General features: G+C 42.2%; 1 protein-coding gene across 1 annotated transcript in view; it reads right to left on the reverse strand.

Annotated features, from left to right (window-relative positions):
* Window positions 1-27366, reverse strand: part of DNAH9 (dynein axonemal heavy chain 9) — a 1695107-nt gene that overhangs the window by 1033043 nt on the left and 634698 nt on the right. Inside the window, exons 29-33 of the mRNA XM_078654721.1 lie at window positions 22729-22886; window positions 20377-20515; window positions 13758-14045; window positions 13047-13257; window positions 2441-2568 (exon numbers count right to left, since the gene is read on the reverse strand). Of these exons, the coding sequence (XP_078510847.1) occupies window positions 2441-2568; window positions 13047-13257; window positions 13758-14045; window positions 20377-20515; window positions 22729-22886 (924 nt within the window). The remainder of the gene's footprint in view (window positions 1-2440; window positions 2569-13046; window positions 13258-13757; window positions 14046-20376; window positions 20516-22728; window positions 22887-27366) is intronic.

Below are 27366 nucleotides of genomic sequence, written 5' to 3' on the forward strand. Positions count from 1 at the left end.
GACCCCCCATGTGGGGCAGCATGGAGTCTCTTGTAGGTATAAACCCTTCCAAACAGCACGAAGGATGGCATTGCAGCATACCAGAGTTGAGCCCTAGTCCAGCAAGGACCTGGTCAAAAGGTGTTCTTTTCATTTTCGCTTGCTAGGCGTGTCCAAATTAAGTGGATCCGGCAGGGCAGGGCCAAGGTTGATCTAGGATCCTTCACATTGGGGGTACTCCTAAACTTTTCTTAATCTGTTCCTAATACCATTTCAAAATCCACATTTCTTCCAAAACGTAAACTCCTACTTGCCAGCATTAAGAAATGATTGAATAATATTGTGGACAAATGTTGGGTCAACGGAGACTACATTAAACCATGGAGCAAACTATTATTCATTTTTCATCGACTTCATAGTGCAGGGACGTACCCTTACAGGACCAGTCAGTTTTCAGTATACTTGGCTTTAATAATTCCTACGCAACATTTACATCCTGTTGATCTGTCAATCGTCAGGCATACTTCTGTTAACAGAGAGCTGGGCTGGAGGGAAAGGAACACCTTCCCTCCACCACAGGGATATTATAGAGTGTGAACCCCAATCAGCTTATCTCGTGGACCAGCAAAGATGAAAAACATACAACTACTAGACATATTACGTCGTGTACACCATGTCAGTGCCAACCGAGTAGTGAATTTATGGTGCATTTGAAAAGGCTAGACCATGCTGAAAGCAGTGACAATTATATGAAGGGGAGTGTTTTAAATGCCACTGTAAATTAAGCAAAATGCAGATGAGCGACTTCTCTAAATTTGGATGTAGCGTGCTGTATAAATAAACTGTTGTTGTTGCATATCTATGCTGGACATACTTGCAGGGTTAAGAGTACTCAAGGTCATCGCGTGACACTGAGTAGAATACATAGGCTGGAAATCTAACACATTAGGTACCTTTCACCAGTACAAAACAGGAGTATGTTTAACTGAATTGATGGTATTTTATTTTTAATTATGATTTACATCAAGTATATTGTTGTAGATGGATGATTTCGAGGCATGAAAGAAGGCACATTTATTTCTGATGTGGAATTTGGATTATTCATTTGAGGATCTGATCCTTTTATTAACAGAGAAAGAAGCTTTTGACTGCACCAAGAAGAATAATGAAGGATTTTCTTGTTTTTTTTGTAAAACGATAGTCAGAAATTCATGCGCATAGAAATGCAAATAATTTAGATCTGACATAGTAGAACCACAGGGGAAAGTTATCCTCAATGCAACATTGCTGTATTAGAAGGGCAGAGTTCTAATGATACACCATTGTCGAATTCACAGAATGCAGGGCAGGGCACAACAGCTACTTCTTGCAATCACTAGTTTAGGGGATCATAGTAGAAATATGCAGAAGCATGCAAATACACCCCTTCAGTTATAGCTTATGCAAAATTCACGTTTGGCCTAGTCAGAACTTAGTTGCTGATTTAGAGTTTGGATGAGAGGTACAAATGTGACGGATATGCCGTCCGCTTTATTACAAGCACAAGGTCCCAAACGTTGTAGCAACTTTGTACCAATGTACCTTGGTCACCCTGATTATGGTTGCACCTTTACTGCATAATGGCTTCCAGAACAACTTGTCAATGAGTGGAGAAAAATGTAGTCTCGGATGGCCAGCAGTAATTGAAAAGGTCCGTTAGGAGAAGATAACTCTCCAACAATACCAAATAGAAATCATTTCAAATAAATGTCCATTTAATATTAATATTTAATGTACAATGTAAAATAACATTTGACCAAAAAGCATACAAGACCATAACATTCATTATGCCTACAAATAATTCTTTAAAAAATCAACAAGTAGCATCGATGAATCAGGATATTGGTATGTAAAAAAGAATGATAAAAGCATATTTTCCTACATCAGTACTGGATCCTACCTTTCTGAAACATACATTATATATTTCGTTGAAAAGTTAATCAACAAAGATTTATTTTTAACATTTGATCTCATGGTATGAATTTACGGTACAACTTGAATTTGCTCTTATGATGCACAAAATCAGAACACCATAAAGCTTCTTGAACTCTACCGTGTTCAGCTCATTCATTAAGCCATCCTTTTAAAGTGTCTATGTTACATACTTTAAATAGAGTGGTCACATTAGCATCTAAGATGATGTGTCATAAATAAAGTTGTTTACTGAGCACTTTTTTAGGACTCATTAAATAAAGTGGAAAATGAAGGTAACTGCTAATCAGAACAGGAATTAAATCCTTGATTGAAATTGCATCGTAGTTACGTTTTTATAAAAAATGCTAATATGTTCGCTCATGGTAGGCATGAACATTTGTGTGTCATTTTAAGAACTTTATTTATACTGTGTTATCATTCCCTACAATGTTTTTATTATGCTAGGAGAATCATGATTCACGTGAGCCCCCCCCCCTTAGTATGTTACCTTATTATCGTCCATGACCGTGTTAAGTGACTCAATCCACATTGGGTCAATGTCGCCATCGAGCACAATCCACTTTGGTCCATCGTGTGTGACATTTGCCAGCTCACGCATGATCGAAGAGAACAGTCCTGAAAGAGTGTATTCGAGACATTCAGCCTCCAACATTTATACACATAGAACAAACGTAGGGGCAATCAGAATAAAACACGGTATGCAAGTACAAACTTTCATACGTCTTAAAATAGAACAACATAAAATGCATTATAGTTGAAATGCCTCTAAGTGCCAAGACTCAACTGTATATGATACAGAACATATATCAATTAGAAATAACTCCATTGTACTAATGTGTTTGTACTCACATTTAATTGGACTTCAGGGAAATTGGTTCCACGGTGCTAGGGATTAAGTTTAAAGGTTTACAAATAGGGTTTTGATTTAGGGCATAGTATTACTGGTAATGTAATTAACGTCGAAGAATTTGAGAACAGGAAATTTAGCCCTGCACTGTAATAAGAATAGATCTACCTTAGCTACGTTACAAGAAATTAAGGTTCAAGGTAAAGATTAAGGTTTCAATTAATTGGAATAAAGCATTCAAGTTTAGAGTGAAATGTTTCGGAAGGGCCCTAAGATTTACAATTGTAGGTTTAAGGTAAGACCCATGAAGCTGTAATTAGACTAAGGATCAAGGGTTAGGCATAGGTGTAAGCTTAGTCCCCAACTGCAATTCCAGATTTGGCTACTAACGGAATTTACTGGACAAATTAGTCATTACAAAAATCACGGGGAAACTGTTATGCACATTTTCCTCGCTAAAGATGCAAGAAATTGAGGGTGAAAATAGGCCCTTTAAATGAGAAGAGAGGCAGTAATCTATAATGTGGAAACATATATTCTCACTATTATTCAACATTTATAAGTGAACCACTCATAACGTCCTGGTGTTGCCTCACCCTGGAAGTACTGATATCCATTTTATATGTACATCTTTATGTGGGAATACCACAGAAGGATTAACTGCATATGTTTGTGGCCTTCAGCTAAGGTTTTTGCTTTAGACTTATGCCTGCTGCTTAACTTCTGGCATGGATGGCATTAGTGGGGCTATTCAATTTAAAGAAAGCTCCTAGACACTATTTTCACCTTTTTTATACGTATAGGGCTCCATGCCATGGCAGAAGCTGACAATGTTTCCAATATCCTGTGAGCAAATCCCCAGTGTACCCAGGCAATGTGTTTTTTCTTTATTTTGAAAACAGAAAACACTGTTCTGGGGCTTCGTCTTTGTAAAATAAAAAAATTATGTTGAATACACCACCACGAGGCTATGGAATGCTGGGCAGTGTGCATTGCTTGTTTTCATGGATTGCCAATTCAGCATTGTTTGTTTTCTTCAAATTGGCTCCAACCATGTCTGGGGGAGCAGTTCGAGCAAAAGGAGGGGGCAGATCTAAAGGTCAACTTTAAATGTGTAGGACGGCTGAGCAGGGCAGGGTTCTAAATGCTACATGATACCATAAGTTTAAGAACATCTGCTCTGGTAAAGTAAATCCTCAGTTTTTAACATTTTGGACCGTGAGAGCTTCTAAATACATATCTGTGCCTTTAAGCTCTACTTAAAAGAAGAATGCCAGTGTGCCCTTACATTTTCAGTGCAGCATTGTTACTGTTGGTGCGGCCTTGATTGGCTGGAGTCATGGCACTTGCAGGCACTGAGAGATGTGTTTACATGGATAACTAGCATACATTAAGTGCATGAGAACAAACAGGGTATCATTTTACAAAGATTCCAAAGCACTCAATAAAAAGTCCAGAAAAAGTCAGTTAATAAAATAAGGATTCCTGTAGATATATCGAATGTGTAATTTATTGAAGACATAAGCCAGGTATCTGTACGTGCATGTTGAGAACATCAGAAAACTGCTGACATGTGTTTCTAACTATTGAAAGGCTATCCGTCCCATAGGCTAACATGGTAGTTGGCTTGCAACATCTTACACGTATAACTTTCCATTGGGATAAGATTGAGACACAGAGTTTAGGCCTTCTGAACTCAGAATTTAATAATGCATCTTTTTAGGGAGATGGGTTTTTAAATTGTGCGTTTGAAAATGCCACTTTCAGAAAGTGAAACCAAAAGGGGGTCAGGCCCAATTGACAGGAACCAGGTAGGGCCTTTCAGAAAATGGGCATTTATTTGTTTAGCCATTCTCTGTGCCTCTGCTGGTTTGTGTATTCACTGTCTGGTTTTTGGAGTAACAAGAGCTGGGATGTACATACACTGTAGACAGCTAAGAGATGGGTTGAGGTGTGTCCTGCCTTTCCTGGGTGACTCCGAGTTGAGCTCAATAGACTTTGGCTGCATTTAGAGTGGTGGGAGGAGTTTCACGAACACCTGAATAGGCAGTGTCTCCTCTGCACAATGCTGTCTCCACCTCCAGTAGTGAAGCTGGGCCAGAGAGGGCTGAGCTCAAAGACCCTTTGCCACAAAGAGAACAAAGGAAACATGGGGTATAAATATTGAACTTAAACCCTAGTGAATTATATCAATTCTGAACTCAAGAGGAACTTTGCCAAGGAGAAGAGCTGGAGAGCTGTGAGGAGGGGTATTGCCCATTTGCTGTGTGCTTCACAAGGTTGACTTTAGGTGCTGCTTCTGCCAAGGAGATGAAAAAGACTGAAACTTTGTTGTGAACCTGCTTGAAGAAGAATCTCCCAGGGCCAGTGTGTGCTGGCCTCCTCTTCTGTGACTATCATCAGTGATTTGAATCTTCATCTAGAGATGATAGAATCCCCTGACATCTTTAGCTTTTAAGGGGACTTGGCAGCTTTCCAACTGATCTAACTGTTTCCCGGCACTACGCATAGCACGGGCATCTCCTTGATCCTGTTTTCTCGAACCTTGGGTCATTGGAAGTTTTAACACCTCTCCCCATGATCTGGACAGATCACTCTCTCATCCTAATGCGGCTAACGTTAGCCGACGTTAAGTCCCAGTCTAACCAGCACCCTTCACTGAAACGGCCATAGCATAAATTTGACCAGGAGGCCTTCCTCACAGCCCTGAGTACAAAATCACTGGATAGATCTTTCAGCAGCATTCGACACCCTGTCTCCGCTTACCTTAACATCTAGGTTAAGGGAGGCAGGGGTCGAAGGACCGGCTCTTAGTCTCCTGAGCTCCTTTTTACATCAACGAGAGCAGCGTGTCATGCTAGGTGAGTACCTCTCCCCTGCTAAGTCTTTGCAATGTGGGGTGCCACAGGGGTCGGCATTGAGTCCGACCCTGTTTAACATCTACGTGGCCCCCCTTGCAAGACTAGTAAGATCTCAGGGGATGGAGGTAGTGTCGTATGCCGACGACACGCAGATTATGGTATCCCTGACTCACTCTGTGAATGAAACCGCATCGAACTTTAGGGCCTGCATGCAACTTGTTGCAGAATGGATGATTTCCAACTCCCTAAAGTTGAACGGTGATAAGACAGAGGTCCTGGTCTTTGGCAAAGACCAGGGCATGTGGTCAGGTGATTGGTGGCCTCCTTCTCTAGGTAGCTGCCCTATACCTACACAATCTGCTAGGAACCTTGGCGTCATCTTTGACACTAAGCTCTCCATGGAGCTCCAGGTCAATAGAACGGTGGCTACCTGTTGGGGTGTCATCAAGACCCTGAAAAGGATCATTCACTATCTGTCCCCACAGGCACGGAAACAGGTGGTGATCGCCCTTGTTGGCTCAAGGCTAGATTACTGCAACTCACTGTACGCCGGGGCCAACAAGGGCCTGCTCCAGCGTTTGCAGGTCATCCAAAACGCGGCAGCTCGGTTTGCTCTCGCTCTGCCTTGGTTGGCTTCTATGACCTTAGCGAGGAAGAACCTCCATTGGCTCCCCATTCCCTCTAGGATTACTTTCAAACTCCTCTGCCTAACATATAAGGCTTTAACTGCAGGCTCGGCTGATGCCCTTGGGTCGTTACTTATTAGATATGTTCCGACCAGATGCCTACGTTCTAGTGAGCTTAGTCAACTGGTGATTCCCAGAGCCAAGAAGGCTAGATGGGGGAGTAAAGCTTTTTCCATACTAGCACCTCAGATGTGGAACTCACTCCCCCTGGAAATTAAACTACTGCCTTCCCTTGCCCTCTTTAGGAAGTCACTGAAGACTTGGCTCTTTAGCAATGCATATCAGTAGGCTCTGTTTCTGTCCGCTAACAGCCTGTTATTTGACTTAGGCGCCTTGCCGCCCACTGGGCATAGCTGCGCGTTATAAATGATATTTAAATTAAATTATCAACATGGAAGAAGCTGATGCGCTCTTCCATAGGTGGGTATCCCATGCCCTAGATACCTGTATCCCTCTTAAACTCACTCACTCCAAAGGTGCGCGGGCCAACGCCTGGTTTAACGCGGAGCTGACACTAGCAAGGAAGAACTGCAAAGTTCTAGAGAGAACATGGAGACGTACATATGACCTCCAGGCTAAATTACAGTTTAGAGTAGCTATTAAATCTTATCACAAATTAGTGCGTAAAACCAGGGCAGCCAACTACTGCAGCATGCTCACCACCAGCACTAATCGTAGCAAAACCATATTTTCTCTTTTAAAGGACCTGGTCACCCCCCCACCCCCCCATCAGCATCAGGCAGTGATATATCTTCTAGCCAAACAATGCGAAGAGCTGGCAAACTTCTTCCTCAAGAAGGCGGAGGGCATCTACACTCATTTTGATCATACTGGTACCCTGCCTTATGGAACTCCCTTCCCCTGCACATCCGTAGTATCTCTGATCACCAGGCCTTCAGACGGCTTGTGAAGACTTGGCTCTTCTCTCAACTTTAATCCCTTCTCTGTTCCCTACTTTGTCTTGCTTCAGTGCTGGGATGCCTCATTGCCGGGGTAGCCATGCGCTTTACAAGTATTCTAATCTAATCTAATCTAATCTAATCTAATCTTCTGAAGTCTCAGAGACACAAAGACTTCACCTGCAACCCAATGACCAGCACCTGGACTCCAGTTTGGACTCCTGCATTCGAAAGGGTGTCAATTCCAGTTCCTGGGCACTGAGAATTCTGTGATTGGTGCTGCAAAAGCAAGAAAAACAACTACAACACCGTCAGTAACGCCGCAACTGACGCTGCGACCTGCACTGACGCTGCGACCTGCACTGAGGCCAGGGGCGCCGCTCGTGAAGTGGATGATGCACAACCCCGCCTGTACCGCAGCGCTGACGCCTGCGGTTATCGCCCTTCCTGATGTCAGCGCTCGCATCAACACTGTCATTGCCATCATTCCGTTATCTTGGGTCAATAACCGATGAGGGTGACTTCACGATCTCTTTGACTTTGCACCGCCTCATCAGAACCTATGCCTCACCGCCGACGACGGACCCTGTCCTGGACACAACGCATCACCTCCTTACAGACTTGATGCCTCGCCTCCCCCGTTCTAACAAGGGAATGGCCTCGACCTCGGCACTGACGCCTCACCTCCACGACACTGTGCATCGTCCATAGACTTTGTTTTCCAAGGTACTGTTGTTTGGGGACCATGTGACTCCATGCCCTATGCCGCGCACCTCACATTAGGCGCCGTACTTTGGACTTATGCCTGTGTCAACATTGTAATAGCCCAGTTGGAGCTAGTTCATTTAAAAAAGTTCTATTTTTGAAATAGCTGTTCTAAAGCCATTAATGTGACACATGTATGTTGGATTTTTGTTGTTTTTGTTTTGTTTAGTTTAGATGAAGATACTTCTTTTTTCTGAAGTTGGTTGGTGTCCATTTGTGGTGTTTTCACTGTGTTACTGTGTGTTTTAAGTACAAATACTTTACACATTGCCTTTGGGATGAGCCTGTCTGCTCGTGCCAAGCTACAAAGGGGGTGAGCAGGGGTTATCTAAAGTGTGTAATCCCCTTACCCTGACTAGAAGCTAGGGTTCCTACTTGGACAAAGGTCATACCTCTGCCAAATAGGGACCACCATTTCTAACACCATGTAATTGTTCAAACACAAAATGCCGTGCCTATCATATTGCTCAAACCAGAAATGAAGACCACCTCTTGAACTGGATCTCTAGGAATATTAAAGGCCATGGTCACTATGGACATATGTCTGATTGCAAGTCAGCCTTTGATCCAGGGAGCTGTTGCTTGAGGAATCCCAGAAAAAGCTGCTAACCTGTGTGAATTTTCCAACCAATTGGTGTGCTGTAATCCCACGTGACCTAGAAAGCATTCTGTAAAGTAACTCATTCTGACCTAACTGTATGCATGTGTGAACTACAACTTAATTATTTGCATTTCTGGCCAAAACTCAATTGGAGATTTCAAATGTGTCCCTTTCGATATTTTCACCCAATACTTTATCTTGGTCGAGCCAGCCCTTGTATTATGTGGCCTTTTGGAAATCTAATTGTACACAGTCTCTAGGTTGATTACAGTGCAAATTGCTGAGCTTTATATTATTTGCTAATTGTGAAGGGGCATTCGGTCACTGGCACAAGCCACCACCTTGTATTTGTCTATGAATGCTTGAAACCTGCCTGTTGGAGATCCACAGTCCGATTCACAGAACTAACTTAAGACAAAATCCCAAACTTACAACCATTTTGGTATTTACAGAAGACACTTACTCATTAATGAGTAAGTGTCTTCTGTGAATACCCAAATGGTATTAAGTTTAGGATTTTGTCTTAAGTTAGTTCTGTGAATCGGGCCCACAGTCATCTTGACAGAAACACAGAATACATGTCATTATTGCTTTCCATTTTTTCTGTTTTTAAGCTAGCAAGGACAATAATTAATATTCATTGGTGTTTTTTTTATTAGTGCGGTCTCTAAATGAATTTTAATGTAATACTTGCTATCCTTACTTCTCAACTGTAATATACTTGATTATTTTGTGATTGCTTATTTCATTTTCTTGCAACACTTATCACTTATTCTTGTTTATGATATCTTACATTATGTTTGAGTCTTGAGTTATTTGGAGTATTACCCTGTCTCCCAAAAAAAGTTGATTTTGAGTATTTATAATTTTTTGTATAACATTTTGATCGCTTGTCCATAGTTCTTTATTTTTGCTTCATTTTTCTTATTAATTATTTATTGTTTTGATGAAACCTGTTGTAATGTAGATAATGAGACACGAACGTCCTCCACTAACAAATTAATCATTATAAGAATACAGTAGATAAACTCCAAAATGGGTTTTCTGCTAAGGTTAATCTTCCAAAGGCAAATTAAAGGTTCACTTATTCTAATGTTTTGACCACTGTGGACTGAACCTCTGGGCGAACTTGGATAGGCTAATTTAGCATAAACGTCCATGGGCTTGTCGAAATATGCCTTGAATTTTGAGTGTGCTTATTTAAACTGAAGAAGTATTGCTTAGGTTCAGACTTCAGCGCTTGCCTCGTACATTTAGTACAGACCACAGAAGTTGTGGTTAAGGCTTGGAGGTTTATAGGCCAACCGGTATTCTTAGACATTTAAACTTAGGATAGGAAGAATATGCATTCTGAGCTATCTTTAGGATGAATTAGTAAGGATTAGTTTTAAGGAACTGTCCTTAGAGGTTCAGACATGGAGTTTGAGAGGAGTTGGGCTCCATTCGTTAGGCATTTTTTTAGACATATATTTAGGGATTTACATTCATGGTGTTATTGGATTTTAATTTTAATCGTACATATTTAGGCTAGAACTAGGAAATTAGATTGATGATTAGTAGTTTAATTTTGATTTGAGGTTAATCATTTTGAGATTGATGCTTGACTTTGGGTGTGTAGGCTGGTATTATTGTTTTACAATTTAGCCCCATAGGAATGCCATAGATTTGGGGAATTAGGCAGAGCACTAAGAAATCAGCCCAAGGCACAGTTGTTTAGTTACTGATATTTAGCTTTAGAGGATGTGAATCTAGTCCTGAAAGCTAGGTTCATGAGTTTGGGTTTAGTGCTTTATGCTACGAATTTGACTTGGGTGTAGCAGTCAGTTTAACTGTTGGCATGGTAGTTAAGGCCGTATTTTAAGGATTCAGGCTTTGGCACAGATATATGTATTTGCTAGTTGCATTGAAGATTTAAATATTTTGTCTTACTGGTTTAAATGTGGCTTTGGTTTAAAATTAGATATTTGAATTAAGTTTAGCATTTTTGCTGTGTTAAGGGTTAGAGTTGAAAGTTGTAGTTAGGAACAAATTTACAATTCAGAATTAGGTGTGGTTTTATATTTCTAGGGATTCCAGAAATTTGGATTTGATGTTTTGGTTTGGATTAACCTTAGACGGCACAAATATTTTAGAATAGATAATAGTATTCAAATTAGCTTGTCTAATTGAAGTGGTCCAAAATGAAATTGCCATAATGACTTACATCAATTAACCACTTCGGTTTAATATTTTGAAAAAACGGTATTACCTCTTGGAGTCTGAAATATTAATTATATGTGTTCCATATGTGAAATACATCTGAAACGGACCACACAGGCTTCCCTCATCTCCTGTTCCCAAGGCTCTCGTAGCAGCATTCAACATGAAAGTTAGACTCTCTAGAGCTTTTAATCACTGCAGTAATCACTTTTTCTTCTTTTCTAGGCCTTCTGTTGTGCAACAAGACAGTGAAAATACACACTGCTGCTGCTTTCTCCTGAGTAGCAAGTGTGAATCTTTCAATTGTCTCTAATTAAAGCATTTGGGGCACTAATGTCTCTAATCACTCCTTTTTTGTAATTAGGGGTTTAAACATCAGTCTAGAAAACGTTTGAATTATTACCTTGAGTTTAACTTGAAATTAATATTTAATTTCCATAGCTTCACAGTTAAGTCAGCAGCGTTATTTATCAACTCATTTGTCATTTTCTTTACTCAGAGATAACTCTACATGTTTTTATATTGTCTACATGGAACAGCTTACACAGAATGCCACAACACTGACTTTCAAAGCACAGCCTTCAAGAAGGTTTTGCACATAGAGAACCCAGAGGATCAGACTCCCCCCTTTCATCTCCGAACCCACAGAGATCAACTGCAGAGTACCACAGGGATCATCGCTCAGCCCCACGCTCTTCAACATCTACATGGCCCCCCTCGCCGCCATCGTCAGACAGCATGGGCTCAACATAGTATCTTGTGCCGATGACAGCCAGGTCATCCTCTCTCTCACGAAGGATCCCGAAGACACCAGGCTCAGCTTCCAGGAAGGAACGAGGGACGTCACCGCCTGGATGAAGTTCAACACAGAGAAAACAGAGGTCCTCATCCTGGGACCCTCGACTTCTGCCTGGGACACCACTTGGTGGCCCTCCACCCCCAAGTGCCTTGGGACCCTCACGGGTGAGTAGCATGCTCTATAAACCCATGATTGATTGATTGTAATGTACAAGTTTTCCAGGAATGAACTGCTAGAGTGCATTGAGGAAACCTGTCATGCCATCTGAATTTTAAAATTAACAAAGAGTTTGTGAAAGTAGTAACTCTAGTTTCATAGTAAAAGAATGAAAATAAATCTTGAACTTCAGGTGCTGAAAAGATTCTTCTACCCCTCTAATGTCAAGTGGACCAGTTACATGCTGTTAAATGTATTCTATTGAACTTCAATACCAAGACCCAGAATCAAAATCCTAAAACTTTCTTGATGCACTGTTTACCCCCATAGGCTTCCTCATGTACAGAACATGTTTGTTTTAGAGCTCTACATCAGACAGAGCAATAGAGCTCATCTGTGAAGTAAAATGGCCATCATGGGTCTTAGCCTAAATGTTAACATCTCATGATTGTTAAATTGATAGCAGGATATGTCTGTGAAAAGCAGAAATTCCAAACAAGCTTTGTGTTGATACTTTCCTTCATAGAGAAGAATTATGCACATCTGTAATGTTTAAAGACGCCAGTATGACCCTTTCTATATCAACTCATGCCCTCATGTTTTTCACGATCTATAGTTGTCGAAGTACATTGAACATTTTAGCAGAAAGCTCTTGGTTCTTCACATTATTTCAAGCACATCCTAGGGAATAAATATTTAATGAATTAGTTAACAATTTATATTCCAAGCTGAATTGCATTTTGCACAACTATATACCCATCTGTATGGCTATTGCACTGACACCCACTGCACGACTACAGCATCATTAACTAAATCAACATATTCATAATTGAATACAGAGGGACAATCCTTCTAGCACGTAACGATCATAAGAAGAGTTTTCATATTATGATTTAGAAAGTACTGTATCTGCATCTAAGTGCAGCTTGCTGCCCTAAACCAGTGGCAATCGAGTTCAAGCGGGTAAGAAAATATATGGAACTGAATGAGGGACAAGTTGAGAAGAGGAGACTGTCTCTGTCCTTGAGCAGATACAAAAAATAAAGAAATGGTTCCATTGAGGAGCATTAGTAAAGGATGTTGGGACAACGTGGAGAATGTTGTGAAAGAGATCAGTACCTTTATGCAAGGTATACTTTTCTAGAGACAAACGTGTTTTTTTCAAATTAACTAAATCCAACAACAGTCAATACAATTTCAGGTTAACATGATGTATATTGCCCAACAGTGGATTAACAAATAACCAGTCTTTAACTAAATGCACAAATTAAATATTTTACCATCTTTCCATTCTCGAGTTGCAGGATTAATGATGCCAAAGAGTTCATCATTGGTGACTGCTTTGGGATTGAGATCTGTCCACACAGGGCGGCGCTTCATAATCTGGTATGTCTTGTTTAAAGACTTCAGTACCTGGGACTTGCCAGTACCCGCGTTACCCACGATGAACACAGAGTGACGAACCGCAAGGAGCTCCTCCAACTGCACAACCTGCAAAAGAGGTTCACTCGTATCATAGTGGTCTGATTCACGTATATCAGCTCAAGTAAGCATTCACACCATTATTCAGAAAATAAGATGCTTTTCAACTTCATACGCTCCACCATTCATATAAACAGTGTGGTTTTTGCAGCAGGTATAAAGAAATAAGAGCTAAAGTCAATAAAAGGAAAATGACTGGAAGCTACACCATATTGTGCAGTTCACATACATTGTCACATGAAATTAAGGATAAGAAAATCTCATTTGTGAATTTCATGCAAAACAAAACTGTATAATCTACAATTTCTAAGGGTTGAGGTAGCTAGGTGGAATGTAAACTAAAGTGTGACTTTTCAATAGGGTTGTAACAGAGAAACTCCCAGGATTCAACTTTCAAAGAATACAAAAGTGAAGGAGAGATATAAGATTTTTTTAAATGCAGCAAATTGAAGCTTTTGATGTCTTAAAAACACAATACAAATGACACACAAATAACATGCTACTCTTACTTTAAGCACAAAGTTGTCTTCAGCCTGCAGCTTCAGATCTAAAACGGCCTTCTTTACAAATGTTTCAAAATCCAGGTCACGTTTTCGTGGCACCTCCAGTGCAGGAAAAAGGTCTCCAATTAGTCCCATGAAGACCGGCATGTCATCAGTGACGATCTTAGGAATGTTGAAATCACGTAGGGCTCTCATCAGCACCTGGTCTTCAGGGCGATCTGGGTCTCCCCTCTTCAGGGATCCAGCTACGACCAACACAGACTTAATGGCTCGCAAGCCCCAGTCATAATGGTCCTGAAATAACAGAATGACATAGTTGAAAGAGTAATACTGGGTACTAAAAAATGCACTAGTCAGGCACGTACAATGGCTGTGTGAATTGATTTCATGGCATTATACAGTTGAGGCAAGTTTACTAAGAGGTCACAGCAATCAAAGTTGCTGCACAGCGTTGGGTGAAAGGGACAGAGCGGGACGGAGCCATATCTAGTATGATATGGAACTATTGCACAATAGTGCAAGGGTATCTTCCTGTTGTCTAGCACAGGTTTTGTACTGGAAGGATGCCCTTTCAGTACAAAATACTATACCTATACATAATTTACAACTGTTTCCACTTTGCACACATCCAAAGTTTGAAATGTTTGAAGATATTGAAACAATGCTTCTACTTTACCCCTCCCTCGAGGAGGCATACTTTTGGGGTATACATTTACTATCAGTATTAGTAGTTGGGGATTTGCGTCAAAACCCATGGGTGGCTGCATGGAAATGCCCATGTACCACCTGGTGATCCCCCCTTGACGCAAAGTAGAGGAAAATCAGTTTTATGTTACTTCAGGGCTACTTTCAAACTTTGTGTCATTTTGCGACACTATGCATGAAACTGCATTGGTGCAAAGTGTAAGTATATCTGGGCAATAAGGTACAAAGTTGTACACATGAAGCCATATCACATTTCCATTAACTATGATGTGTATCACTGTAATTATGTATGATCTCTTGTGCAGTGTTGTATTAATGCGAAGAGGATCCACTTCCTAGTCTAACCTTGAAGCTCTTTTGTCACTTAAAACGTCCTTCTGTATAATGATATATCAATGATATTTCCAAATATCAATGCTAAGTCAAATATATATATATCTAGTGGACCTCTTCCTCGGTCTCATCCTTAGGATCCCTCATTTAGATTGTGAGGCTTTCTCCCTTTTAAAATCCAGCATTCTTTGGAGTCTCTAATGGATAGCTCAAACTCTCACAGGTCGAGCTAACTGCTCTGTTCATCGGCTGTAACATTTGGCTAACCACATTGGCCAACTTCTGTCATGAACAAACAACCAATTGTTGAAAGGACTGCTTGAATTTATCTCAGCTACCAACAAACACCCAAGACATATTACAGTCCATTGCTTTTTTGCTTATTGTGCTACTATAAACAGAGACCAAACATTTGCAAATCAGTTTTGATCCTGCTTCTATAGAAATAGTCCAACCAAATCTCCTCCAGGCAGCAACACATGTCCCGATCAGTTTCGGCCCATTTGGGCCGCATTATTGAAGTATAGTCCTTTGGCACAGCAAGAATAGGACTAATGTATAGCCATGTCCATCACACTTACAGGTCTACTGGAACAAACTACGAAGTGATGAAAGGAATGCTTGAAATATTCTCAGCCACTGTTGGTCACTCAAGCCACATTATAGTACATACATTTTTGCCCATTTTATCAATCTACACAGACTGATAATATGCAAATCAGTTTTGGTCCTGCTCCAATAGTAACAGTTCAGTCTAAACTTCTATTTTGAAGCACATTTTTCGGCAGTCAAAATTATTTGGAAATGTCTTCCCAGAAGGCGAAGTGAAGAGTCAACAAACAAAAAAGCCAACTATTAACAGAGGTGAAGAAGTGCATATTTAGATAGTATAAAATGCTCCAATATAAACTAAAATGTATCTATGGCTTACCGTTACCTGATAAAAAAGGGAATAGATCAAGAAATGTAGATCTTAAAAGATGGATTCATTTCAATCCCGCTTCAATATCCAATCACTCAAGAATACATGCATCCTTTGAGCTGAGGGAGAATATCAATGCCTGCTTACCTACATGTTGCCAGACAAGAATTAAGAATGTGTGAGACGAGGAAGGAGTCATGACCGGATAGGCTGGAAAAGGCTATATTGGGTGAGACATCTCAGGTGACAAAAGCCAACCCAGAGTTTCCGGTAATCATCCTACCGCCACCATCGCACCCCAACTCCGAAACATCATCAACACCTCCTTCAACACCGCCACCTTCCCGGAGAGCTAGAAGCACGCCCAGCTCAGCGCCCTTCTGAAGAAACCAACTGCGGACCCCACCAACCTCAAAAACGTCCGCCCCATCTCGCTCCTCCCTTTTCCTGCTAAAGTCATCGAGAAGATCGTCAACAGACAGCTTACCGCCTTCCTCGAGACGAACGGATCCCTCGACCCCTCACAGTCCGGTTTCAGAGCCAACCACAGCACCGAGACCGCCCTCATCGCAGCCACCGACGACATCCGAGCCCTGCTCGACAACGGGGAAACAGCGGCACTCATCCTCCTGGACCTCTCTGCACCGTTCGACACTGTCTGCCACCGCACCCTAGCTCAACGCCTCAGCAACATCGGCATCCAAGAGAAGGCACTGGAGTGGATCACCTCGTTCCTCGCAGGAAGAACACAGAGAGTCTGCCTCCCCTCGTTTCGATCCGAGGCCACCGAAGTCATCTGCGGCGTTCCGCAAGGATCCTCTCTCAGCCCCACCCTCTTCAACGTCTACATGAGACCTCTTGCAGCCATCGCACGCCAACACAACCTCAACATCATCTCGTACGCCGACGACACCCAGCTGATCCTCTCCCTCACCAGAGACCCCGACACCGCCAGAACCTGCCTACACGAAGGGATGAAAGACGTCGCCGAGTGGATGAAGAACAGCCGCCTGAAACTGAACTCAGACAAGACGGAAGTCCTCATCCTGGGACCATCGCCCTCCACCTCGGACAACTCCTGGTGGCCCCCTGCCCTGGGCACCGCACTCAAGCCAACCGATCACGCACGCAACCTGGGCTTCATCCTGGACTCTTCCCTCTCGATGACCAGACAAGTCAACGCCGTCTCCTCATCGTGCTTCAACACCCTGCGTATGTTCCGAAAGATCTTCCGATGGATCCCGACCGAAACCAGGAAGACGGTCACCCAAGCACTCGTCACCAGCCGACTAGACTACGGAAACACCCTCTACGCCGGAACCACAGCCAAGCTACAGACCAAACTCCAACGCATCCAGAACGCCTCCGCACGACTCATCCTGGACATCCCCCGACGCAGCCACATCTCCGGCCACCTGAAAGACCTGCACTGGCTCCCCGTCAACAAGAGGATCACGTTCCGGCTCCTCACCCACGCACACAAGTCTCTCCACGACCTGGGCCCCAAGTACCTCAACGACCGCCTGACCTTCTACACGCCCACCCGCCAGCTACGGTCCACCAGCCTCGCCCTCGCCGCCGTACCACGCATCCGAAGAGCCACCGCCGGAGGAAGATCCTTCTCCTACCTGGCTGCCAAGACTTGGAACTCCCTCCCCATCCACCTTCGGCTGACACAGGACCATCTCGCCTTCAGGATACAACTCAAGACCTGGCTGTTCAGGCAGTAGCATACCCCTTCCCCCAAGCGCCTTGAGACCCTTCCGGGTGAGTAGTGCCCTATACAAGTGCCATGATTGATTGATTGATTGATCCTAGTTTAAGTCCAAAATGTAATGATTCCTTTGTAACTAGAGCATGCCGGTTAATGAAAGCAGAATGTAAAAGCCTGTTGCCTTTACTACAGGGTACCGTGAAACTACATAGCTAATCCGGGGGCTCCTGTGGGTCTGTTATATAGTTTTCCAGCAATTTCAAAAGGAAAGGCTGCATAGCTGCCACTGATGATTTTTGCTGGTGCCAGATCACTAAATCTGATTATTTAGCTCTATGAGTGTCATAATTCATAGTTAATAATCAGAAATTATGCATACACAAGAACAAAATCATTCCAATAAATTTAGGCACATTTATAAAATGTAGGAGTTTTAAAGCTTTGCTTTTATTGCTAAATAACACTCTGACTCTCTGAACTACTTCTACATTATGCAGAAAAAAATGCTAAACTCAGTGGAACAAATATCTTTTCCATGTTCATTTGATGATATATATCAACATGTTTTGGTCTCTTGTAGTTACAATGCCTCTAATCTAAATAAACACCACCTTTGAGATGAAGTGCTATTTTGAATTCCACTGTCTTTGGCAGCTGCACTTCCTGATTATGTCTGCCCTTAGATACCATTTGAAAAATACTATTTGAAGGAAATTACTATCTTTTATGTGACATCCCCCCATAATTTTCCCCTATCTGCTTCGATTGTTGTAAAACTCTCTCCACATTAGCCCTGCTAACCGGCACTAAAGTGCTTGTGCTCCCCTTTAAACATGGTGAAATTGCCTTTTTACTAATTGATATTTTTAACTTGCATATAAATCCCCATTATATGGTGGAGAAAGTGCACCAATGGCCTGGATGTTATATAGCAGTCATGGACTGCAGCAACTGTTGTGCCATCCACTGCACTGGCAGGGCAAACATGACATCATGACATCAGGCCTACCCTGTGTAGCCTGACTACTGCAGTATAAATCCTATAATGCAACCTGTTAAATTACCTATATTGAATAAGAGAAAACCTTCCTTTCAAATATCAAAAATGTACACATATGTGGGCCTTGCAGCCCATTAGTCAGAGTGCATGGTATTTTAAAAAAGGACATGTAATTTTAAGGTATCCTTACAGTGACCAGTACCCAAAAGCTATTTTCACTGAAACGAGATTATGAATGGCCCGTAGGAAATAATGGAAAGCTAGATCAAATATTAATTCTCTAACTCTGGATTAGAGCTAGGCCAGTTAGAAATGAAACACACGTTAATATCTATTAAGAGAAAAAAGTAGTTGTGAAGTTTAATTTCTAATAAATATTAAGGAAAAGTAACTTTAAGAAAGTTACATTTCCCTTTCTGAAGCTCCAAGGGGCTAATCTGCATTTGCTCTCCAGCAGTAGCCTGGTGGCTGAATAACCCTGATGAGGAGTGAAAACTGCTCCAAGAGCAAAAACGATGGCTTGGGTTTAGGGTGGTGCTTTCACTTGACCTGGTAGGAAAAGACTAGTTGAGGTGTCACAAGCAAATGTTAGATGTCACCAAAAAAATGTCCTACCTTTTGTACTCCCAGTCAGGTAGGCACCAATCCCAGTGGGGGGAAAGCTGTTCCCCAGAACTGGTCTGAAATTAACACAGCGGAGGAGACTGCTCATTACCATGCCCACACCTCTGTATGGGTACAAATGCTCTGTAGAAGAGAAGAGTTTACCCTTCTTGGATTTTTAGGAATGAGGGTTACATTGGTTTAGAGTAGGGAAAACAGGAACTGCTGCATAAGTGGACAGGGTTGCCCCAGGGAAGTGTATCCCATTGCTTAGGGTTGGGGCCAGGATTCACTCCACCCACAATCTAGTGTCAGATATGAAGGTAAAAACCCCTGCTACCCTCCTCAGAACACTTTTTGGATTGGAAGAAGAACAGAAGAGGATTGGATCTGCGGTTTATGAGATGAGAAGAGCCCTAAAGGACTGGATCTGCTCCCTTGTGTACCCACAAAAATCGAAGTAGACTCAAAGTTTTAGTTGAATGACCTCTTGTGTGGCTACATGGCAACCAAAAGCTGCAAGAGGAATTTTCCTGAATTTCCCAGCTAACCGGTATCAACTGGACCTGACCCTGCACCATGCTGGTGGCCGCTCCTGAAGTGAATCTTGACCCCCGAGTGCTGTTCCTGAGGTCCTAGGACTCTTGGCTGTGTCTAATTGAACTTTTCCTACCACCCCTAAAAAGCAAGGACTTAAAAAATGTTTTTGTACTTTCAGATCTCCCGAGGACTTGGACAAACAACTTTAGCCTATCCAACCAAGATGCGACCTCACTAGGCTAAGAAACCCAGTTTCTCCTATTGGGTGATTCTTCACAGCAGCAAATTCGTTTCAGCAGACCCTCAGTAAGAAGGTTTCCAGCCTCATGGAACTCCACACTGTATACAGACACAGCCTTGACCAGCTGAAAGATTCAAAGCTCCAATTGAAGAGACTAAGCTCAAAAGTAAAAATCTTGACCGGATGAAAGCTCCAAAAGTGTCTGGGTGTGAAATTTTAATTTCTCCTGCTTGAAGCTTTTGCCGCCAAAACCAATGGCTTCAGCAGTACATCATCCACTGCCTAACTAACTTTGTGAAGACTTCCTTGGATACAGCATGCTGCCTTACCCTGCTGAAATATTGTGACTTCCAGAAAAAGACTAAGGGTCTCATTTAGACCTTGGCAGATGAGCGCCATCATAATGGTGATGGACATTTCGGGCGCCAAATTATAAATCCATAGAATATATCACAGAACATTTTCTCCAGCTGAAATGTCTTATACTTACCTGTATGTATAAGAACTCTTTGTACAACGTTATGCTTGTTTACAAACAGCGTGCCTGGGTCTACATAATACACTTACCTGCTTGGATAGGAGCTCTTTGCATAACTGATAGAGGGTAATAAACTTTCTGGCTAATAGCCGAGCTTCAATGAATCCTTCCGCAACCAACATGATTTCACAGATGAGCTCAAAATCTGGTACCACCATGGCACATGGTCTGGAAAAGCAATACAAAATCTACTAAATGACAATGTGCAGACAGTATGTACCATTCAGCAAATAAACAATCTGACAGTAAAAAGTTGTATTTGTATTATTTATATGCCTTAGACACCTGTTCTTGAACTAATATAATACATTCAAATAGAAACTTCATTTTTTCAAAAATATTGATTTAGAAGAGAGCTGAGAAATTTCAGACCAAAATAGATTTAATTATATGCAGAACACAATAAATAGTTTACAAAGAAAACCTTTATGAACGCAGTGTGTCAGCAGGATTAAAGAGGGCTACATAAAGTTGTAGTAGGAAAAAGCTATGACCAGAGGAATGCTAGTATCGCTAGACTATTGCACAAATAGTCTATTATTACAGTCAGATCTCAATTAATATGTGGTAATGGACGTCATCTCAGTGGCCAACATGTATCTGCTAATTTAAGGCAGGTCAGAGAACTACATCAAACCTTTCACGAGGGCATGAATGTAACCCTCTCCTTTACATTTCATGAATGGTTACATCGGAGTCTCCAAGAACAATATTTAAGTGGATGTATTCACGAAATTAATTATTTACTCCCTACTACCATTATTCATCCAGTCTTTGTGTAAGATAAGGCTTGCTTGCCTGAATTTCACATTTTCAGTTCCTGATTATGGAAGAGGGCTGACTTCTGGTTTGCTGGGTTCAGCTAAATATTATTTTTGAACCTTCAGTTAATCTTAAATGGAAAACATTGGTCATTGGACATCATCAAGAACTTTGGTGGAAAGACTTTATATTGAACTACCTGTCATAGTCTTCTTGGTGGAGGGGACAGTACTCACCTAAGTGCTGATCCTCCCCACTACTTTAGCAATATTATAGAAATGTGAAGCTTTTAACCCTGTGAAACCTTTGATATCTGAGATGATGCGCTCCTTTATTGACCCTGTGAACATGCCTTGCTAGAGCATGTCCGCTTTGAAAATGCCTGGAGTCATTTATTTTTTCTCTAAAGAGTTGGTTGTATGCTTGCTGTTTCATCACTGCTCTAGCAAAACAAGAGGGATATCCATTTTTGGACACATGGATTTATAGTCACATGGATTAATGACGAATTGGCTCATAGGTATCAGTCAATGAGGATCTGATGGCTAAATAGGCGTGTCACTTCATAAGCAATAGCTTGTTTAATTTACTGTCCTAACAAGCAATTTGAGTAAGTGTACAGTCACAAATGAATGTTGTTGTAGGGAAGAATATCAATAAGACTATAAATCAGTACTTGCCCCACATGGAACCCTCTTGTTAGCTGCTACTCATAGATATCCTCTCATCTTCAATTGACCTTTCTCCTCTTTTTCGATAGCAATGTAGTGCCCTGTATACTTTCCAAGCAGTTAATGCTATTTGTTGATGCTTACATTTTCATTTGAATACAATATCCATCAGAAAACAGGGATCAGATTTGTTTAGGAATGTCAAGAGAGATTGGAAGTCTTCGAATTGCTAGGGGAGTAGTGGGCCCCAACCTAGATTAATGGTCGATCGTATATTCTCTTATAATGCATGCAGTATTGACTAGCTGAGGTGTATTTTCAGTACTTTGTCACAGAAGTAGTGTATATTTATTAGTGACCTCCTAGGACAAATCTGATTTACATTCTCAGGCCAGATTAGGGCAAGGTAACATGTAATAAGTTCATGTAGTGATGTTGCAGCCTCTGATTTCATCCCCAGAACATGCTGCAAAGATTTGACACAACAGTGATATTTATCTACTCATTTTCAAGCCAATACAATATGTGGTAGGTGGAGGGAGTATTGGTAATTGATTTCCCTGCTGGATTTGGAGAAGTGTTTCAGTTGTTTTGATGACTGTGGCAAAACCATCTCTTCTGGGTAAAGCACGGACATCTTAATGCCCTGTTATTTTCTGGGCATTTTACCTCCCCCTACTCCGGGGGCACAGTCTTTATCACAGTAATTACTGGGTGCAGTTAACTTCGCACTACTCATAAGTCCATCCCCTGCACAAACAGGTGTTTTATGCAGGGGTCTGAATTATTCATCCTGTTTGTAATCAGCTCAACAGAGGTCACACTTTAATAATATCAATAGGATATTGAAAAGAGGGGCACATCTTTGTGCAAAATGTTTTGAGTGTACTATAATCCATAGTGCAAGAGCTCTTTGGAATCTTATGTCCCAAGCAGTCATAAATTTACCTGAAAAGAGCTTTAAGGTTTTCAGGCAGCTCAGTACGTCCGGCATACCCAGGGTTCATTGTAATGAAGATGCCAACGGAGGGAATAAGGTTAATATCTTCTCCAAGGAAATTAAAGCGCTTCTTTTTGTCTCTTATGGCATCCTGTATGCTTTTTACCTAGAACCACAAAACATCTCTATTTTAGTCAATGAACAGAATGCATAATGTGGATGAATATAAGTAAGGTAGACTACACATGAGTTACAAATATAAAATAATGCCCAAAAAACATTTTGTAACTTGGAATAACACATGAGTAGCATATAGAGTAAAGATTATGCAAGAGAACCAAGTAATCCCTGACTAGAAACGTTGTCAAAATAATGGTCCATATACAATTAACACAATCCAGATAATATAGGACTTTTTTTCCCTTGGACAAGTAGCAGTGGTATGGATCCTTCCCTTCAGCCTAGTGGCAATTCTGCATGTATTTGATATATCAGAATGTAGAGTGAACACCATAACAGAAAGTTAAGACAGAAATTTGGAATTTCCCAAGTAGCGTTAATATTTGATTTTTGCAGCCCCTGAGATTTTAGGGTTGTCACCTTGTGAACAATGGGAGATCGAGTCACCTTAAGCTATTAGCCTAAAATAACAAGTGGTGAGCATGAACCTTTTAACAGTTTTGTAGAGGAATACATTTTCTACTGTTAGAATCTATCATAGCCAAATGGATTTGTTATAAATGTGCATGCCTTGCTACTACTGGCATGTTTGTTATGTGAAATTAAATAAAGAATATATGTAAAAAAATAATCTATCATGGCCACTTTTCGATTCTGACAAATGTATTTTCCCAGGAGCATACTGAGGACATCCAACACAACAGGACTTACGGAAGGAACACCACCACAACATATATTTTCATTCTGCCAGCAGGATTTCTACATATTTTAGGATATATATTAGAGTGACCCCTGCAGTTTTAAGAGTTAAACAAACTATAGAGAAAGTTACAATTACCTTGGTGCGAAGAGGTGCACATCAGAAATGTGCACCAACCAAGAAGAAAACAAGTTACTTACCTGTAACTTTGGTTCCCCAGTATTGGTAACTTTCATAGATTCCCATGCTTTTGTATCATTCCCCGTCGTCGGAATGGGAGTCTCGGTAACAAAATAACATAGCAGTAGGTACAAAAGAGAAAGAAAAAGGCCTAGGCCTCATTCCCTTTTGTAGCATATCCGCCTCTTTTTGTAAAAGAGACCAAACTAAGCATCAGCCAATCAGAAGAGCCTCACCCCATAGAACCCTCCTGAAGGAACCTCAGAGCCTCAGATTTTCGCAGCTGTTGTGTAACAGTCACCCCATCTGCTGAAGGCTGAGCTTTCCTCGGGTAGGTGGGTGGGCGTATGGGAATCTATGAAAGTTACCAATACTGGGGAACCAAAGTTACAGGTAAGTAACTTGTTTTCTTGCCCCAGTATTGGAACTTTCATAGATTCCCATGCTTTTGTATCAGAGTAGCAAGCAGTCATCAATAAAACACATTTCGTGGCATAAACATACATTGTAACAGCCATCAGTACATGAGAGAAACAAAATGTGCAGAAAAAGGAAGGTGGGATAGAAAGGAAAGCTCACCAATTAGTGGAAGAGGTTCCTCACCACTGCCTGGCCCACAGCCGTGTCCTCCTGTGTCAAGGATTCCAAGCAGTAATGCTTTGTAAAGGTGTGCACGCTGCTCCAAGTCGCAGCCCTGCAAATGTCTCTGATTTGCACTCCCACGAAGAGAGCTGTCGAAGAAGCCACCGATCTTGTGGAATGCGCTCTAATTCTGCTGGTCAGTGGCTTACCTGCTGCCGAATGGCAATGGAGAATGGCACTGGAAATCCATCTTGCAATACTTTATTTTGAAAGAGGGAGGCCCTTGTGAGGACCAACAAAAGCAATGAACAATTGGGAAGATTTACGAAATCCTTTGATGCGATCCAAATAAAATTTTAAGCAATCGTTGTACATCCATAGAATGCAGTGACCTCTCCGCTGGTGTGGAAGGGTGAGGAAAGAAAGACTTAAGAATAACCGGCTCATTCAGGTGAATGTCCGAGGGCACTTTGGGTATGAATCTCAGATTAGTTCTTAAGATTACTGTATTCCTTTTGAATTGGAGAAACGGTTCCTGAATTGTGAGAGCCTGCAGCTCCCCAATGTGTCTCGCCGATGTGAGGGCAAGAAGGAGAGCCAATTTCCATGAAAGTAATTTCATGTCCGTTCGATGTATTGGTTCAAATGGGTCTTTCATGAGCTGTGTGAGGACCAAATTCAGTTGCCAAGGAGGAGGCGGAGGCCTCACTGGGGGATAGACACGGAACAATCCTTTAAGAACCTGTTTAATTATCCTAGAAGACCAAAGAGAAGGTCCAGGCGCAGAACGTCTGTACTGACAAATCGCTGCCAAGTCAACTTTTATGGATGAATGGGCCAGTCCTGTCTTAGCTAAGGACAAAAGATAAGGCAGAAGTTGATGAGGTTGAGAAGAGAAAGGGTCAACACCTTCTTTCCAGCACCATATGCAAAATCTTTTCCATTTGAAACGGTAAGTCTTATTCGGGGAAGGAGCTCTAGCCTGGGAGAGAATCCCTCTTATTTCATTTGAGATGGGAAGGTTCATGAATTCTCGCTGCTCAGGAGCCATGCTGTCAAGTGCAATGAAGCTGGATCCGGATGCCAAATCTTCCCCTCGGACATTGTGAGAAGGTCCAGGATGGTTCGCAAGGGAAGAGGAGGAACAAGCGACAACAAATGGAGTTCCGTGAACCAGAACTGTCTCAGCCAAGCAGGGGCTATCAAGATCATCTTGCATGGCTCCACGTTGATTTTCCTGATCTGCCTCTGGATCATTGGAATGGGGGGAAAGGCGTAAACAAATGTCCCTGACCAGGCTATCGAAAGTGCATTCCCCAATGATCCTTGTTGGTGAAGTCTGCCTGCATAAGACCGGCATTTCTTGTTGGTCGGAGTGGCAAATAGATCTATTGAAGGCTTGCCCCACTGTTGGAAAACCTTGTCCAGAACTCGCTGGTTCAGTTCCCACTCGTGACTAACTGAGGAAAGCCTGCTTAGTCTGACGGCATGTTCGTTTAAGATCCCTGGCATATGTTCCGCCTGCAGTGAAATCCGGTGAAGGATCGCCCATTCCCATATTTCTTGAGATTCCTGAGATAACAGGAGAGACCTGGTTCCTCCTTCTTTGTTTATGTAATGCATGGCCGTGGTGTTGTCCATCAGGATGAGAACCTTCGAACCTCCTAGTCAAGGAAGAAAAGCTTGAAGAGCCAGTTTGATTGCCCTGAGTTCCAAGATATTGATGTGAAGCAGACGGTTCTGAGGTGACCAACGTCCACTGACATGCAGATCCTTCAGTACTGCCCCCCAGCCGTCCAATGACGCATCCGTCGTCACAACCTGAGGAGACGGATCGCTTACGAAGGATAGACCTTGGGATAAGTTCTCTTGTTTGTCCACCACAAGGCAGCTTTTCTCATTGCCGAGTTGATGGTCACTTTGTCATTGAACGAACCGTGAATTTGTCTCCACTGGATGTCCAGCTGCTCCTGAAGACGACGCATCCTCATCTGCAGTGTGGAATCAGAGGAATGCATGAAGAGATCACTCGTAGCAGAGATTTGTATTGGCGTACTGAAAGATACCTTCGTCTTCTTAAGGCTAGTGCCATGGTTTGCAGTTTTTCCTGCCTCTCCAAGGTTGGGAAAGCTTTTTTGAGATTCGAGTCCAAGATGGCCCCCAGGAAGCGTGCAGTCCTGGACGGAACCTGAGAGGATTTCTCCTTGTTTAGAGTGGGACCCAAATTCTCAAAAAGGTTTGTGCATGCGTTGACCGCTTCCCTCGCTGCCCCCCTGGACGGAGCCTTCAGCAACCAGTCGTCCAGGTAAGGGCAGACTTGAAAGTGATTCTTCCGTAGAAACGCTGCTACTGGTGCCAGCACCGTGGTGAAGATTCTCGGGGCTGAGCGAAGACCAAAGGGTAAAACCCTGAATTGAAAGGGGCTCTTGGCTACAGTAAATCATAGCAACCTTCTGTGTGCCGGGGGAATCGGTATGTGAAAGTACGCATCTTCAAGATCGAGCGTGGCCATGAAATCCCGTGGATTCATGAGGCGTAGTATGTCTTGAAGTGAGACCATCCGGAAAGACAGGGAGATGAGATAGGTGTTGAGCTCCCTGAGATCTAAAATGGGGCGCCATTTCTCTGGCGTCTTCCTTATCAGGAAGAACCTGGAATAGAATCCTTCTCCTCTTTGAGCGGAGGGAACCGGCTCTATAGCCCCTTTCAGGAGCATCTGATGAACTTCAAGCCGCAGAAGACGCAGATGTTTCGATGGGATGGCAGCCGGGGGCTAGGATGGTGGGATTTGTGTAAACTCCAAAGTATGGCCCTTTCGAATGATGTTTAGCACCCAACGGTCCGATGTTATCTTGGACCAATTCTGAAGGTATTGAGATACCCTGCCTCCTACTGATGATCTTGCGGAGGAGGGCACAGTAGGAAGAGCCAGGAGGCCGCTATTGCCTTTTGGACGTATCACGTCCTTGGCGAGTTTGCTTTCCTCTAATATTAGATCTTGAGA

This window comes from Lissotriton helveticus, chromosome 7 (genome assembly GCF_964261635.1).
Source record: "Lissotriton helveticus chromosome 7, aLisHel1.1, whole genome shotgun sequence".
Classification (NCBI taxonomy): Eukaryota; Metazoa; Chordata; class Amphibia; order Caudata; family Salamandridae; genus Lissotriton; species Lissotriton helveticus.